We start from the raw sequence: 18,685 nt of genomic DNA, 5'->3' as shown, positions 1-18,685 counted from the left end.
TGCCATTTTCTAGCCATATTGGTACCCTAATCGTGACAAATTTACGTTTGACTATTGATTCCGAACATATTAATTTATTTCTACTCCCATTCTTGCCAATGACGTTAGGCTGTGTTTGGCGAATATTGCAAAATTAATATTCACCCTCGATCGTAAACAGAACCGAATTTTGCAAAATTCGCTCAGTTCTAATTATGATCTTTTTCTTCAGGTGTTGGACCCCTTCATGTTACCTGCTCCTCTACAGAGTTTTTCAATGCCCTTTATTACCTTTATGCCCATGACGGGGGTGATTGTCCAGAATTTGCAATGTTGGGCTTACTGACGGCCCTACAATCCAGCCCGTTTGGTTCATTTGTTGTGTTGGTGACAGATGCGTCGGCCAAGGATAGTGGTGACTTATATGTAGTCAACCAAATTTTCTCTCTATTAGATTCTTTGCAAGTTAAGGTAAGAGATTCAGAAAAGTACTATAAGAATATCATACTTATTGTACCATGTTTTATGATATGACCAATGTCATTTATGTGATGCATTTTTTTATACTTTTTCATAAACTTTCTCTTATGTTTTTTCATGTGTCCTGTCCTTTACACAAAATTGGGAACGCAAATTGGGATTGTAGGTGACTTTCTTATGTACAGTTTTCACTTAAACTATTTCTACTGCTTTATGTTCCTCACTCAGGTCTTTATTTTCGCTAGCTCTTGTGGCGATACAAGTTTGTATGAATTCCAAGTTTATAAAGAAATTGCTTCCCGCAGTTACGGCCATGTTTTTCAAGTTTACTATCCAACCACTAATGTAAGTACCAAAATAGGAAAAGGTAAATCAGATTATTGGCATGAACTTTCCATTAAGAGCAAGTAATTTTTTTATGTTCTTTTAATTGCAAGCCGTTTGGTGGGGGGCAGGTTTTGAGACCCCCCACTAATTGGTAAAAAATGTCTTGAATAATGTGTAGCACACAGCTCCTGCCTAAGAGTGGACACAAATTGGGGTATGAATGCATAAAAAACATAGGCAGTAGTTATGTGAGCTACCACTCACCAGCACAGTGGTTAGCACTGTTACTTTACAGCATCGATATCCCACGTTCAATTGTCTCCAAAGACAACATCTGCAAGCACTTTCTATGTTCTCGCCGTGTTTCTGTGGGTTTACTCCAGGTTCTTCAATTTACCTCCCACACTTCAAAGACTGATAGGAAATTTAGACTTTGAGCCCTAATATCTGTAAAGTGCTGCAGAATATGATGGCGCTTTTTAAAAACAAATCATAATAAATACGGTACTTTCTGTCTTCATACTTGGTTATGCGGAATATTTTATTCCTAAACTATATATAAATCTTTTCAGCTTTGCCTGCATTACATAATTGTGAAAGTAGATTGGACTGCATTTTCATGTTGACAAGAACCCAATAAGAGCACTTTGGCCACTCGGCTACATAAGTACATATCTTATAATTGGCACATGGTAGATGGGGAATTCTGCTACAGATTTTACATTGGGGCCAGAGAGCCTTGCATTTTACTGCATACCATTCTCATCTTTTTCACTAGATTGCGGACCTGCTCAACTTCTTTCTGAAAATTCCAGTTAACAGTACATCACGTCTGGTTTCTGTGGAGAATTTGGGATACTATAATTATAGTTTCTCAGTACCAAGTGAATTAACATCACTCATTATATCAGCATCTGGTTCCAACTACTCAGTGAATCTTTATAACCCATCTGGTAAGGATTTTTTTGATATCATATAAAATAATTGTAATTTTAAAATGTTATGCTCCAACTGTATCACACAGGTCATCTCATCAGAAATGAATATCAAACCTTTGCATTGCTTACTGACAGAGATAATTAGGAGTTCTTGTCTTAGCATAGGATTGCCATCTTTGATGTACCAACGAAGGTACACAAGGCACATGGATAAGGCAAAATGAATCATAAACCCAACATTAAAATGATTTTTCGGACTTTATGTATGATTTCTGTTTGGACCTAGGGAGCATAATTCTTACAGTTTGTAATAAACTAATTGTCAGCATCCTGTATCATTGCCTAGATACCAAACTTGGCATGTGATCTGCCTCACTCCGAATTCTGGAGGACTTGGCCACCCCTGTTATGATGGCCTGGTGGTTAGGAGCACCCAGAAAGACCTGATGGTTAAACTGGAAATCGGGACGAGCTCTGGGGAGTGGGAGCTCTGCTGACCGCAAACCCTAATCCTATCACACAAACACTAGAAATAGCCGTGGAGCATACCTAACTCTCCCTAGACACCTCTTCAATGCCTAAGAGCTAACTACCCCTAAAGATAGGAAATAAGCCTTACCTTGCCTCAGAGAAATTCCCAAAAGGAAAAGGCAGCCCCCACAAATATTGACGGTGAGTTAAGAGGAAAGTCACAAACACAGGAATGAAACAGGTATTAGCAAAGGAGGCCAGTCTTCACTAGATAGGCAGAGGATAGTAAAGGGATCTATGCGGTCAGCACAAAAAAAACTACAAAAACCCCGCAGAATGTGCAAAAAGCCCTCCACACCGACTCACGGTGTGGAGGTGCAACCCTGCACCCCCAGAGCTTCCAGCTAGCAAGGAAATATCATGAAAGCAAGCTGGACAGAACTTAGCATGTACTAAGAAATATATTCAGAACACAATGAACAATAAATGAGCTAGCAGTGACTTAGCTTCTGCTGAAACAGCCAGGTCACCAGAGAAATCCAAGAGAGATCTGAACCAGTACTGATACATTGACAGCTGGCATGAGGTAACGATCTCAGTGGAGTTAAATAGAGAAGCCAGCCTAGCGATAAACGAGGGCAGCTGGGAAAGCCAACCTCAAGGATCAGCAGTACCACTCAAAGCCACCAGAGGGAGTCCAAGGACCGAACTCACTGAAGTACCATTCATGACCACAGGAGGGAGTCCAAGAACGGAATTCACAACACCCCCCCCATGTACAGTTTTTCTGTTCAGAGACAAGACGTAACATCAGAACTGATGTTACACCCAGATTCCAGCAGGCCCTCTTCCCTACATTCTGCTTCCCAAACAGAATTTGATAGGTAGTACAGCGCAGGCCTGTGAGAATGCTAATTGGACTGAGCTGTTCAATCAGCTGTGAGGAATAGGGATGATTCCAGGTATATTTCAAGTGTATTTACAGCATGCGCTGTGACTGTACAGAGACATCTCTCCCATCATCTAATTGGACAGCTCAGTTCAATCAGCTGTATCAGTACTGGCATCCCAGTCATAGGAGTCAGCTCTGTATCAACAACAAAATGGCGGCTGACAGCACCACTGTAGAAAAAATGGTTGCCCGTCCTAACTCCACAGGATCCAAATGGAGAAGTACATACCAAAAGTTTCAAAGTGAAGGACAGCATCCAATCCAGGTGAAGATCATAAACACTTTATTGTGCCATATGTGCAACGTTTTAACCTCAAAGGGTCTTTGTCAAGCATACATAACAATCAAAATGGCGGCCTTAAATAGGAAGTGGTCAACCACCACCCAAAAGGTCCGCCCATAAAATCTACATACAAATCAGTAGGTGATTTTAATTACAAGAAAAAACATATAAACAGTGAAACACATACAATTAAAAACATTTTGTGATATCAGTAAGAAACCCCATTGTTGATAATTCTATTCACGATCATATTAATGGACACATGTATTCAATTCAAAACATAAACAAATGGAGCTGGCTGTCAAACCTCAACCTATCAGAATATACGTAGGTACCGACAAACCACCAATCACTGCGCTTGTATCTCAATCCCTAATACCCTCACCTATCAGCACCTATAGTATAGAAGGACCAATCGTGTGCCCCAATACATGCCCAGGATACGTGCAACAGAGCCAATCCAGGCATAATATCCATGTCACTCGTGCCGCCCACAAAGCCTGCTACCCGTGACAGCTAATACACACATGACTCACCGGATGGAGTAAAAGACCCATTGTCTCGTGCGCATGCTGTTATGATCCTTAGTGGCTGAGGATCACAGAAAGGACGAGCTAAGTAACTGAACATGAACAAGCTCTAGGGAGGTGGTAACTGGACTGACCGCAATTCTGATCCTAACCAAACACACTAAAGGTAGCCGGTGAACGTGCCTAAATTACTAGACGTCTCGACGCAGCCTGAGAAACTAGCTACCCCTAGAGAGAAGAAAGTAAGACCTCACTTGCCTCAGAGAAATAACCCCAAATATATAGTAAGCCCCCAACAGATAATAACAGTGAGGTAAGGGGAAAACACAAACGTAGAGATGAAAACAGATTCAGCAAATGAGGCCCACTAATACTAGAAATCAGAAGACAGATAGGAAACTGTGCGGTCAGTAGAAAACCCTATACAAAAATCCACACTGAGAATACAAGAACCCCCACACCAACTAACGGTGTGAGGGGAGTAACTCAGCCCCCTAGAGCTACCAGCAAGCGAGAAAATCACATATTAGCAAGCTGGACAAGGACAGGTAATAAACCCAGAAACATAATGAACACTGAAGATCAAAAAATGAGCAACAGAAACTTAGCTTCTCCTGAAGAGACTGAAGTCAGAAGGAATCAGAAGTGCACTGAAAACATTGACAGCAGGCAAGGACTGAAAGTCCAGGTGAGCTAAATAGGAAACCAACTAGCAGATAACGAGACAGCTGATACCAGCCACAACCTGCAGAATGACAAAACGATCACCAGAGGGAGCCCAAAGATAGAACTCACACAGTATCACTTGTGACCACAAGAGGGAGCCCAAAAACAGTGTTCACAACAGCATGCCCGCCGGCCCCATAGCAACGCTGCACGTAAACAACATGCAGCTCTGTGCTTGCTCATAATGAACCGCAGGCCACATGACATACTGCCCGTGATAACCGATGTCTCGGCTCGCGTCCATGGCAACGCCGCATGCAGCGTCGTCATGACCAGCCGAAGGACATGCCCACCAGCGTCACCGCAGAGTCAATCCAGGCTTTATGCTTACTCGTAAGTAAGCATAAAGCCTGGATTGTCTCTGCGGTGATGCTGGTGGGCGTGTCCTTCGGCTGGTCATGACATCGCTGCGTGCGGCGTTGCCATGGACGCGAGCCGAGACATCGGTTATCACGGGCAGTATGTCATGTGGCCGGCGGTTCATTATGAGCAAGCACAGAGCCTGGGTGGCCTCTGCTGTGTCGCCGGGGGATGTGTGGGCGTGTCCTTCGGCGGGCCATGACGGCGCTGCATGTTGTTTACGTGCAGCATTGCTATGGGGCCGGCGGGCATGCGCACAAGACAATGGGTCTTTTACTCCATCCGGTGAGTCATGTGTGTATTAGCTGTCACGGGTAGCAGGCTTTGTGGGTGGCACGAGTGACATGGATATTATGCCTGGATTGGCTCTGTTGCATGAATCCTGGGCATGTATTGGGGCACACGATTGGTCCTTCTATACTATAGGTGCTGATAGGTGAGGGTATTAGGGATTGAGATACAAGCGCAGTGATTGGTGGTTCGTCGGTACCTACGTATATTCTGATAGGTTGAGGTTTGACAGCCAGCTCCGTTTGTTTATGTTTTGAATTGAATACATGTGTCCATTAATATGATCGTGAATAGAATTATCAACAATGGGGTTTCTTACTGATATCACAAAATGTTTTTAATTGTATGTGTTTCACTGTTTATATGTTTTTTCTTGTAATTAAAATCACCTACTGATTTGTATGTAGATTTTATGGGCGGACCTTTTGGGTGGTGGTTGACCACTTCCTATTTAAGGCCGCCATTTTGATTGTTATGTATGCTTGACAAAGACCCTTTGAGGTTGAAACGTTGCACCTATGGCACAATAAAGTGTTTATGATCTTCACCTGGATTGGATGCTGTCCTTCACTTTGAAACTTTTAGGAGTCAGCTCTGTGTCACTGGTGGCTGGGCAGGGAGACATTTGTTCCAGGCCAACATGGCTAATTTGCATATGTCTCTGACATAAACTCACCAGATCCAGATCTCTTGCTGAGCTCCCAGTCTCTACCACACTCAGCCAATAAACAGGAGCAGGAGAACTGCAAAAACCAATGAATAGAGGTTGGCGGGATTAGTTCACTGAGCACTGAACTCCTCTTCCCATTGCAGCTCCTACAGAAGGGTACTACCCACACCAGCTTCAGACTGTCTGTTCAGAGTGGATTGGCTGAAGATGACGAGATGGAAAGTCTCCTCCTGATGAGGACAGGGAAGTCTTGTTTGGCACACATGGCTAACTTTATGTCTGGCTGCCTTTCCAGTGACCCTTGCATTATTCACATTTTGATCAACACTGATTATTGGTTGTTCACTCTTCTCGACCCACGCCACAAGGAGAACTTTCCATCTCTCCTTCCTGCAGCGGAGAGGGCAGCTAAAATGGTGCAATACCTGAAGGCCCTAGTCGAGCAATTAGTAAAAAAAATCAAATCTGAGAACTCTGATGGTCATAGATCATTGGGCAACCAAGAGGGAGAGATGAGGGAAACACACGCCAAGTCCAAAAGAGGCATGGGAACATTATCATAGGTCTGGGACAGTTTCATTAGACCCTCTCAGGCCCTGATGCGCAGGGTAGTCTGACAAGCAGGGAAAAGTTTTTAAACATGGTGAAGGAGTACCTAGCCAATCATACCAGCATCTTTGGTGATTCCTCTGTGCTTTACAACTATTGGATATCCAACCTGGACATGTGAAATTAACTATTCCTCTATCATTTGAAGGAGCTGGCCTGCCCTGCCACTAGAGTTTTGTCAGAGAGAGTTTTTAGTGCCACTGGGGGCATAATAACTAATAGGCACATCTGTCATCTGAAAATGCTGACAAGCTGACTCTTATCAAAATAAGCAAAGCCTAGATTGACCCAGACTTCTTATCCCCATCAAATGACAGCAGTGGAAGATAATGCCAATTCAAATATAGGGTCATATGGCAGCCCTCAATTAAAATTTTTATAGGGTCATTATGAGACCCTATCTCTTTTTCCAGTAGGTTTATGATGTCCTCCTTCATAATTTTTTACAGGATGTGTATGAGGCCTACTTCTACTATATATATATATATATATATATATATATATATATATATATATATATATATATATACAGTATATGCCCCCCAGCGGTTAATGTTTTCCAGGCCTTGCACATAGTGCATAGGATTTATCAGTCTAGGAGTCCAACTTCTTAAAAATGGTGGGGAAAAAATGTTTTCTGAGGCCTTCCTCTACATGCCTTCCAAGGTGCATTGCAGTCCCTCCTCCTAATTTTTGGCAGTCCTTGAGCTTAGTGTATAGGCTTTATACAATTTTAACAGAATGTGAAGGGGGCCCTCCTTTATGTCTAATACAGGTTGTATCAGAATCCCTCTTCCTTCTAATTTTTGGCAGTTCTTATATTGTCTGCATAGGCTTTGTGAGTTTCAGAGCCCCTTCTTCATAAATTAAACAGGATGTGTCCAACTATGTTACTCACAGCTAGTGTTGAGCATTCCGATACTGCAAGTATCGGGTATCGGCCGATACTTGCTGTATCGGAATTTCCGATACCGAGATCCGATACTTTTGTGGTATCGGGTATCGGGTATCGCAACAACATTAATGTAATAATGTGTAAAAAAGAGAATTAAAATAAAAAATATCGCTATACTCACCTGTCCGACGCAGCCTGGACCTCAGCGAGGGAACCGGCAGCGTTGTTTGTTTAAATTTCGCGCTTTTACTTGGTTACGTGAAGTCCCGGCTTGTGATTGGTCAGGGCGGCCATGTTGCCGGGACGCGGACCAATCACAGCAAGCCGTGACGAAATTACGTCACGGCTTGCTGTGATTGGTCCGCGTCCCGGCAACATGGCCGCCATTAACCAATCACAAGCCGTGACGTCACGGGAGGCTGGACATGCGTGTATTTTGAAAAGCGCGCGTGTCCAGCCTCCAGTGACGTCCCGGCAACATGGCCGCCATTAACCAATCACAAGCCGGGACGTCACGGGAGGCTGGACATGCGCGTATTTTGAAAAGCGCGCGTGTCCAGCCTCCCGTGACGTCACGGCTTGTGATTGGTCAGGGCGGCCATGTTGCCGGGACGCGGACCAATCACAGCAAGCCGTGACGAAATTACGTCACGGCTTGCTGTGATTGGTCCGCGTCCCGGCAACATGGCCGCCATTAACCAATCACAAGCCGTGACGTCACGGGAGGCTGGACATGCGCGTATTTTGAAAAGCGCGCGTGTCCAGCCTCCAGTGACGTCCCGGCAACATGGCCGCCATTAACCAATCACAAGCCGGGACGTCACTTGAGGCTGGACACGCGCGCTTTTCAAAATACGCGCATGTCCAGCCTCCCGTGACGTCACGGCTTGTGATTGGTTAATGGCGGCCATGTTGCCGGGACGCGGACCAATCACAGCAAGCCGTGACGTAATTTCGTCACGGCTTGCTGTGATTGGTCCGCGTCCCGGCAACATGGCCGCCCTGACCAATCACAAGCCGGGACCTCACGTAACCAAGTAAAAGCGCGAATTTTAAACAAACAACGCTGCCGGTTCCCTCGCTGAGGTTCAGGCTGCGTCGGACAGGTGAGTATAGCGATATTTTTTATTTTAATTCTTTCTTTTACACATTAATATGGTTCCCAGGGCCTGAAGGAGAGTTTCCTCTCCTTCAGACCCTGGGAACCATCAGGAATACCGTCCGATACCTGAGTCCCATTGACTTGTATTGGTATCGGGTATCGGTATCGGATTGGATCCGATACTTTGCCGGTATCGGCCGATACTTTCCAATACCGATACTTTCAAGTATCGGACGGTATCGCTCAACACTACTCACAGCACATGCCCAGGTAAGGTAATAAAATATAAAAATTATACTGGTGGGTGTAATTTTTTTCCCCTCTATTATATCACTTACTGTAGTCATGGGCGATAGATAAAATACGATGAGAGATGGCCCGGCTGTTAAGGAATGGAGGCGGTTGGGGGTTCTCTCTTTTTAATTTTGCCTTACATACAAGTCATTGTAAAGGAAGGAATTTTTCCTAAACATTTTTTTCCTGTAAAATCCATTTTCTCTTCAGTTGTGTGTATTTTATTGTTAGTCCGTAAAGCTGGCAAAATACTCTGACAACATTGCTCTCAGCAGCGAGCTGAGAGTCAGAGATGCATCCAGGCGTCTTCCCCATGCTGTTTCCTTTACATTTGAGCGCTGTTCACATCCACCTCAGAGATTTTCCTGCCTCATCAGCTTTCTTGTTAGGGTTTTCTGGAAAAATGTTTCCAGTTTCCTATTGACTTCCATTTTACTCAGTGCTTGCATCAAGCCCGTCCAATTGTCCGACCTGCTCGATTCGAGTACCGAGCACTCGATCATTTTAGTGCGCCATCATCACTAATGTAAACCCACAAAACTCAGACAACATTCTGTTCGCCACCAACTATTGTGACTCTACATAAAGCTTCATGTAATTTAAACTGAACAGGTTTTTATAGAAGTGAAAGGACATCCATAGAATAACATGACACCTTACTGTACCTGTAATTTAATATGGATCCAAAAAAGAATAGCTCTATGCATATGATACCAAACCTAGCAATGAGCTGTGGTACATATAGTTGATTCCAGTAATTATTTTGTTTATTTTAGAACAATCCTTACATTTTTACCATTTGTCATACTATTGAACAATTGTGCTAAATCTCAAAAACTCCTTTCATAGTTAACCCATTGACTAAGTCTTCTTTTTTAATGTATTCCAGAAAAAATATCTGAATCTTAGTAAAAAAAAAAGTCACGTATTGCACAACTGAAACTCACCTGCTGACACCTATATGATTTGTTACACGCTGTTGATCATATCTAGATTTAAAGAGTTACGATTTCTTTTTTAGGCAGTTTGGCAGATGTTACAACCTTCTTTTCAGAATCTTGGGGCTCAGTATTTTACTTGGAAAATCCTGTTCCTGGACTATGGATATTTGAAGGCAGTGCAGAAAGTTCTTCAATACGTATTGAAGGGTATAAAGGTAAAGCTTCATCTGATTTTTGTAGAGTATATGTTCATTTTAGAAATTAATTTTAAAAATTAATGACATTTTGCCAGGACTTATATTGACAAGCAAACAATGGTGTCATTTTCTAATAATTAGAACTTTCTAACAACATAATCAAAACAAATCTATGTTTTTCTTCTGATTTAAAAATTCTATATTCTATAATATAGATGGAGAAGAGTTTATTTGTGATTTTAATATCAATGATTTAGAGTCCAACTTTCAGCACACCTCCTCCCACCATCGATCAGCTGCGGAGTTCTGTAGCCTCTGTACATATAAAAGGGTTGCCCACTACCCAAACAACCCCTCCTCAATCCCTATATTTCCCCATGTAAAATAAAATAAAAAGTCTGTACTCACCTCCAATGACAGCGCCATGTCTCCAGGGCTCACGTGATGTCGTTATGTCTAGTGAGCCCTGCAGTCAATCAGCGGCAGCTTCATTCTCGCTTCTCTCTAATGATACTCACACCTGCTCTGACTTCCTCCGAATATCAGTTTTGTCCAAAAGTGGTGAGAGTGAAGTGGCTGCTGATTGGCCACAGGGGCTCATGTGACACAACAATGTCAAACAAGCCCTTGGTACTAGACTCGCCATCGCTGGAACGGCGTCTGCACTAGTACTGTGTATAAATGGGGGAAATATAGTGATTGAGAAGCGATTGTCCAAGTAGTGGACAACTCCTTTAATAGCGTTAGTGCTAGGTATACAGATTTGTCCTGTTTACTTTAAAGGGAACCTGTCACAAGGTTTTCCCCGCACCCATGTAATGTGCGGCCACCAATATTATCGCCTTTTTTACAGCATACTAGAATGTAGTAAAATAATCCCCTATCCTGTCTGCAGATCCCTAAAAAAGAGTTTATTATGCTCACAGATGGTGGGGCGGGATTCAGGCTGATGGGCCATCTCTGGTCTTAATCCAGTGCCTACTATCTTCATATATTCACTGTCCTCCTTCTCTGCTTCATGTGGATATGCCTTGGGTCATCCATGCAGTGTCCCCCATCGCGCTCTTGCACAGGCACACCTCTCTCTGCCCTGCCGATGGAAAAGCACAGTACTGTAATGTGCATGTGCCGGAAAAGGCCAAAGAGCGCCAATGGCTCAGAAGTAGTGTTGAGCGATACCGTCCGATACTTGAAAGTATCGGTATCGGAAAGTATCGGCTGATACCGGCAAAGTATCGGATCTAATCCGATACCGATACCCGATACCAATACAAGTCAATGGGACACCAAGTATCGGACGGTATCCTGTATGGTTCCCAGGGTCTGAAGAAGAGTTTCCTCTCCTTCAGGCCCTGGGATCCATATCAATGTGTAAAAGAAAGAATTAAAATAAAAAATAGGGATATACTCACCCTCTGACGCGCCCTGGACTTTACCGCCGTAACCGGGAGCCGTTGTACCTAAGAATGCGCGCTTGAAGGGCCTTAGATGACGTCACGGCGCTCTGATTGGTCCGTAGCGGTCGCGTGACCGCTACGCGACCAATCACAAAGCCGTGACGTCACCTAAGGTCTTTCAAGTGCTTGAAATACCTTAGAAGATGTCCGCAGCTTCTGATTGGTCGCGTAGCGGTTGCGTGACCGCTACGCGACCAATCACAAAGCCGTGACGTCACCTAAGGTCTTTCAAGCGCTTGAAAGACCTTAGGTGACGTCAAGGCTTTGTGATTGGTCGCGTAGCGGTCACGTGACCGCTACGGACCAATCAGAGCGCCGTGACGTCATCTAAGGCCCTTCAAGTGCGCATTCTTAGGTACAACGGCTCCCGGTTACGGCGGTAAAGTCCAGGGGCCGCCGGAGAGGTGAGTATATCCCTATTTTTTATTTTAATTCTTTCTTTTATACATTGATATTAATCCCGATACCGATTCCCGATACCACAAAAGTATCGGATCTCGGTATCGGAATTCCGATACCGCAAGTATCGGCCGATACCTGATACTTGCGGTATCGGAATGCTCAACACTACTCAGAAGTAAAGCTGGCCAATGCGCACTACAGTTCTTTGCTCTGCCCTCGGTATTCCAGAGAAGGCTGAGACTGTGCGAAAGCACGATGCGGACACTGTGTGGATGATGTAGGATGCAGCACCATCTATGCAAAGCAGGAAAGGATGGCGGTGATGAGAGCAAGACCATAAACGTCCATCGAACAGCTCAGTCTGTAAGTATAATAAAAGCTCTTTTTTTGGGATCTGCAGACTATACTGGGGACTTTTCTACAGTATTCCAGCATGCTGTAAAAAATATCCTAATGGTGGTGGTGGCCATACTTTATATGGGGAAAACCTGGTGACAGATCCCCTAAGTATGAGTAGTAGTAAAAACTGTTCAAAAAGTACAAATGATTAGTAATTCTAATAATTTTCTATTTGTTTTTCTTTTTCAGATAATAGTAGTTTGGGTAAGTAAGATATAAAAATTGAATCTGTCTATCTATCTATTATCTATCTGTCTATCTTACCAAAGAGTTCAGCACACTAAGTGCCCTAGGATATATTACTACCATATAGACTAAGCTTATAAGGTAGTTAGAGCACAAGTTGGCCAATTTTGTTTGCCTATCGGCGACAGCAGCGTTCTTTTCTTTGATGGGAACTTAACTTTGAATTACTTCTCCTGTTTCAAAGACTATAAATGTAAAGAGCAGGTAGGATCCAATGATAAATCAAAACAGATTTAGATTTATGGGAGGAGTCCTCAATCAGCTTTGCAGGTAGTCACCACCTTTTAATGTGTGCTGCAAAGAAACAAAAATTTACCAACACCCCCGATAGAATGAAGCAAATATGAACAGGTGCAAGCTTCTGTGGCTCCAAAATATACATAAAGAAGAATATAGCAGTACTGTACGCTGTGTACACCAAGATATATGGTGTACAAGGAATTTATTATTTTAAACTGGATTACTACCATATAGACTGTATTTATAAAATGAAGCTACTTAGCGCTCAAATTGGCCAATTTGTGTATGCCCATCAGACATGACAATGAGTGCTTTTTTTATGAGATCCTAATTCTATCTGATTTACCTCTTCTGGGCTTAGCTCTACAAATTTAGACAGTGGGAAGGATCCAGCACTATCGCATTGCTTTAGTTATTCGGCTTAATAAATTCTTTTCTGCAAAGACCTTTATAAATATATAAATTGACGATTCATTTCTTAATACTAATACATCGATTTTCTCACTTCATTAGCTCAACTGTAAATTCTTTCAGGTCATTTCTGCTATTTGCTATTTTGACGTTTTATTTTCGCTTTATTTAAAGGTAACAAGTTCAATGAATCATGTAAGTATACTTTGTTTTACATTTATAGGCTATAACCACCCAAAATGGTATTTGTTATTTAACCCCTGTATAGCTAATTTGAAGAAGCTTTAGGGCCAATGGATCCTTTTATTGCAACTATCTTTTCCTATAAAAAGCAGGGAAATGAAGCAGTGGTGGTACATCATCAGAACACACAACCATCCCTTCTTAACTTAAATAAGTGACCATACTGGTAGACATCATCCATAGAAACTAATGGATTGTCAAAATTTGAATTTGCAGAATCAACCCGGTAATTCAATTTAAAGTTATTCCCCGCAAATTGAATGCTCCTTATTATGTTCTGTGGTTTCTTCAGACTCCAAACCATGATTAACATAAGATGTAAAAAAACAGCCCTAAAAATAATACTCACCTCTCCATTGACCTGTAAAGCCATCCCTGCTGCTTGGTGCTGCCGTCCAGACCTCCACGCCTCTTCTTTCCGTCGACAGGCACTTCATTTCAGGTCTTTTCACTATAGAATGTGACTTCCAACCAAAACCGCGCCTCGGGCATCCCTGCGTGCTATGCCGATGCGGCACATGTCGTGGCATAATGAGGCCTTGCGACCTTACATCACGCCGTGATCTCTGATGCCTGGATGTAGCCAGAAGTCCTGTTCTAGAGCAAAATAGAGAAAGACAGTCATAAAGAACTGAACATTAACTCGAGGTAATAATTATAATTAATAGAAAAAAATAACTAAAAATCCAAACAGTGTTTGCCGGGCAAAGAATGTGTGTCACAAACTACTGTACTAAGATTCTTTATTTCTTTTTAAGTCTTTTTTTGTATGGGGACAATTGTTTTAAAACATACAAACCAAAAATCCACACATTCAAAAGGGTTATCTGGGACTTGAAACTTTTTTTTGTATAGCGCTAAGAACTTATGGGCATGTAGTTACTAAGTGCGCCGACCAGCAATGATCTCTGCCAGCTCAGGCGAAGATTCCCACAATTCTTTTAAACTCACATCAATAGAGCTGCGCTATTTCTTCAAGTCTGGTCTGGTGACGAGGTGTCAACACTGACTTCATGCTTATTGACAGTCGGTTCCCCGCAGTAAGGCAGCGGGGAGGTGACTGTCAATCAGCATGACATCGGCAATGACACCCCATCAACAAAGCAGAGCAAAAGAGAATACTGCTTAGTCAAAGTGGAGACAGCGGAAGAAGGAGAATCACTGTCAGGAATGCTCAATGACCTGTTCTGAGCCCGCCGAGATGGTTATCAGGCAGAAAACACAGATATTTAGTGACTACCTGCCTGTAAGTTCTTAGCCGAATATGAAAAAACCCTAGGTCCCGACAAATCCTTTAACTACGACTCTCTGCCTAACAAAGTGTATGTCACTGTTTTTTTGCACACCTGTTTTAGTAGTTAAACTTGACATCTGTATGTGCCACTCCAACACAGCAGACTGCTTCGGCTGCTGACTTTTTAGACGTGTACTTAGCATTTCTTTTTCAGTCCTTTTTTGGAAGTGGGAAATTATGGTTGAAAACAGTAACAGTGCAGTAAAAAATGTAAGGTAACTGCATCTATCAATATGAACGTAGGCGCCCCAATCAGTAGGTTCACTACCACTAGGACCAGTCATCCGGACAATAGTACTGCCAAATGCAAATCACAATTGGAGTATTTTGCCTTCAACTAACATATTAGAGTGAGGTTGGGGAAATGGAGAAAATTATGGGACATATGGCACATCACTTCTGTCACTTACTGATGGAAAATGTTACTTCTGACAGTGACATCATCAGTTTGAATCAGTGCTCTGTACAGTCCACCTTTTCTATTATCATAACAGTTAATTTTTTGCATTCCAAAATTTTAATTATATCGATGCCACATTTATCTTTTATAGACTTTAGTCCCATAGCTCACAGCACTCCAAGGGCTAAGTAAAATCTCACAAGAACAACTTCTTACAGTCGATTAATTAATTGGACGAGATGAATAGTGAGTCTTTGTATTCTGATAAGATGGAGTGGAGGAAATGGAGGACACAAGTTAAATGCCTAGTTGAGTTTGTGGCTTTGTCAGCCGTGGTGGTAAAGGCACTTGCAGTGGCAGTTCTGATTGTATTGGCACTGTGAAACAAGGCACATTTAGAGGTGGGAATCAGGCATGGGAAGCAAGGAGCTCATTTCCCACATTGAGTCAACTGTCAACCAAGTCACATATGATTCTGATGATTGTGTGGTCAACAGTACTTTGAACAAGATCAGGGTGATGAGGTAGTGATGTCATTATAGGATGTGGGTGGTGGTATAGGCAATAAAAAGTGGAACTGACAAATGGGCAGATCTGCTTCTTCTGCAAACAGCTTGTGAGCTGGTGATCCAACAACTGCTGATAAAGTCCTCATTGTGATGGTCATTCTTGAAGGTATCTCAGATGAGGGAATTTTTTTTCACATTTTTGACTGACAAAGTTTTGCAGTGGGCAGAGTCTGCAGCAGGAAAAGGAGCAGTGGACATGCCGACACAAATAAAATAGTAACTACAGCTTTTCCATCAGCACATAAAGCCGTATCACCTGTTCAGGTTGTGAAAATTATCAGACCTGCAATATGTGTATATGGTCAACTGTCAGCAAACTGTTCTCCTACCCCTTCTCTTCATGCTTGTCTTTCTGGTAGACATTGTGACAATAGGAAGAACAGTCGCACTCATAGGTGAATGCAAAAGTGAAAAGTTGTATTTACAATAGTCACCACACTAGCAATATAATAGAGATTGATGGTTTGGAAGATAGCAGCAAGCAACGTTTCCACCCAATCCTGAGTCTTTTTGAAGCATTGCGATGTGGTGGACAACTAGAGGTATAGTGCTGGGGAGATTCCTTCAAGGGGTTAAGTGTCATGATTCCCAATGGCAAGGGAACAGGGAAAAAACGGACTAGCTCTAGGAAGATGGAAACTAAGGTAACCGCGATGCTGAACCTACCACGCAACTAATAGTAGCCAGGGGGTGTTCCTACGTTGTGTCTAGACACCTCGCGCCAGCCGGAGATCTAACTACCCCTATCAGAGGAATACACAGACCTGGCTTGCCTCCAGGGAAACCCCAAAAGTCATAGTAGCCCCCCACATATAATGACGGTTAGGTAAGAGGAAAACACAAACGCAGTATGAATATAGATTCAGCACAGTGAGGCCCTCTAACTAGATAGCAGAAAAATACAAAAGAGGACTTCACGGTTACCTAAAAACCCTAAGTAGCCATCCTGAAATTACCTTAGCTCCGTTATCACCTCATGACACTGGAGTGGCAATTTCAGCTCACTAGAGCTTCCAACAGCACAAGAAACATAAATGCATGCTGGACAAAAAACAAACGTTCAAATGCCAAAGATTCAACTTAGCTGAATTGCAGACTTGGAGCAGGTAGCAAGCAACAGGAGAGCTCTGGTAACATTGACTGCCGGCACTAGAATAACTGAGAAGCCAGCCTAAGTAGGAAACTCCCAATTGCCTGATGAAAACAGGTGCACTGGGAACCCAAGCCACAAGTCAGCAGTACCACAAGTAGCCACCAGAGGGAGCCCAAAAACAGAATTCACAACAGTACCCCCCCTTAAGGAGTGGGCACCGAACCCTCATGAGAACCACCAGGGCGATCTGGATGCGCCCTATGAAAGGCGCGGACCAAATCAGAGGCATGAACATCAGAGGCAGTCACCCAAGAATTATCTTCCTGACCGTATCCCTTCCATTTAACCAAATATTGAAGTCTCCGTCTGGAAATGCGAGAGTCCAAAATCTTCTCCACAACATACTCCAATTCACCCTCCACCAGCACAGGAGCAGGAGGCTCAACAGAAGGAACAACCGGCACCTCATACCTCCGCAACAACGACCGATGGAAGACATTATGAATGGTGAAAGATGCTGGTAGGTCCAAACGAAAAGATACAGGATTAAGAATCTCCAAAATCTTATACGGACCTATAAACCGAGGTTTAAACTTAGGAGAAGAGACCTTCATAGGGACAAAACGAGAAGACAACCACACCAAGTCCCCAACACGGAGACGATGACCCTCACGACGATGACGATTAGCAAACTGCTGAGTCTTCTCCTGAGACAACTTCAAATTGTCCACCACATGACTCCAAATCTGGTGCAGTCTATCCACCACAGTGTCCACTCCAGGACAATCCGAAGATTCCACCTGGCCAGATGAAAAACGAGGGTGAAACCCTGAATTGCAAAAGAAAGGAGAAACCAGAGTAGCAGAACTGGCCCGATTATTGAGGGCAAACTCGGCCAACGGCAAAAAGGCGACCCAATCATCCTGATCAGTAGACACAAAACACCTTAAATAAGTCTCCAAGGTCTGATTAGTTCGCTCCGTCTGGCCATTAGTTTGAGGGTGGAACGCAGATGAAAAAGACAAATCAATGCCCATCCTGGCACAGAACGCTCGCCAAAACCTAGACACAAATTGAGATCCCCTGTCAGAAACGATGTTTTCCGGGATACCATGTAGACGAACCACATTCTGAAAAAATAAGGGAACCAACTCCGATGAAGAAGGCAATTTGGGCAAGGGTACCAAATGAACCATCTTAGAAAAATGGTCACACACCACCCAAATGACGGACATCTTCTGAGACACCGGAAGATCCGAGATAAAGTCCATAGAGATGTGCGTCCACGGCCTCTTTGGAATAGGCAAGGACAACAACAATCCACTAGCCCGAGGACAGCAAGGCTTGGCCCGAGCACACACATCACTGTCATGATTCCCAATGGCAAGGGAACAGGGAAAAAACGGACTAGCTCTAGGAAGATGGAAACTAAGGTAACCGCGATGCTGAACCTACCACGCAACTAATAGTAGCCAGGGGGTGTTCCTACGTTGTTTCTAGACACCTTGCGCCAGCCGGAGATCTAACTACCCCTATCAGAGGAATACACAGACCTGGCTTGCCTCCAGGGAAACCCCAAAAGTCATAGTAGCCCCCCACATATAATGACGGTTAGGTAAGAGGAAAACACAAACGCAGTATGAATATAGATTCAGCACAGTGAGGCCCTCTAACTAGATAGCAGAAAAATACAAAAGAGGACTTCACGGTTACCTAAAAACCCTAAGTAGCCATCCTGAAATTACCTTAGCTCCGTTATCAACTCATGACACCGGAGTGGCAATTTCAGCTCACTAGAGCTTCCAACAGCACAAGAAACATAAATGCATGCTGGACAAAAAACAAACGTTCAAATGCCAAAGATTCAACTTAGCTGAATTGCAGAC

The 18,685-nt window shown here is 43.3% G+C and overlaps 1 protein-coding gene across 1 annotated transcript in view; it reads left to right on the top strand.

Annotated features, from left to right (window-relative positions):
- The window catches only part of LOC143785925 (uromodulin-like), a 52,188-nt gene that overhangs the window by 16,944 nt on the left and 16,559 nt on the right, over positions 1–18,685 (top strand). The window contains exons 4-9 of the mRNA XM_077275069.1: positions 212–450; positions 688–804; positions 1,565–1,739; positions 9,929–10,063; positions 12,493–12,507; positions 13,375–13,395. Coding sequence (XP_077131184.1) covers positions 212–450; positions 688–804; positions 1,565–1,739; positions 9,929–10,063; positions 12,493–12,507; positions 13,375–13,395 — 702 coding nt within the window. The remainder of the gene's footprint in view (positions 1–211; positions 451–687; positions 805–1,564; positions 1,740–9,928; positions 10,064–12,492; positions 12,508–13,374; positions 13,396–18,685) is intronic.

This window comes from Ranitomeya variabilis, chromosome 7, assembly GCF_051348905.1.
Source record: "Ranitomeya variabilis isolate aRanVar5 chromosome 7, aRanVar5.hap1, whole genome shotgun sequence".
Classification (NCBI taxonomy): Eukaryota; Metazoa; Chordata; class Amphibia; order Anura; family Dendrobatidae; genus Ranitomeya; species Ranitomeya variabilis.
Note: the sequence above shows the minus strand (reverse complement) of the source record. Positions and strands in the feature narration are given on the sequence as shown.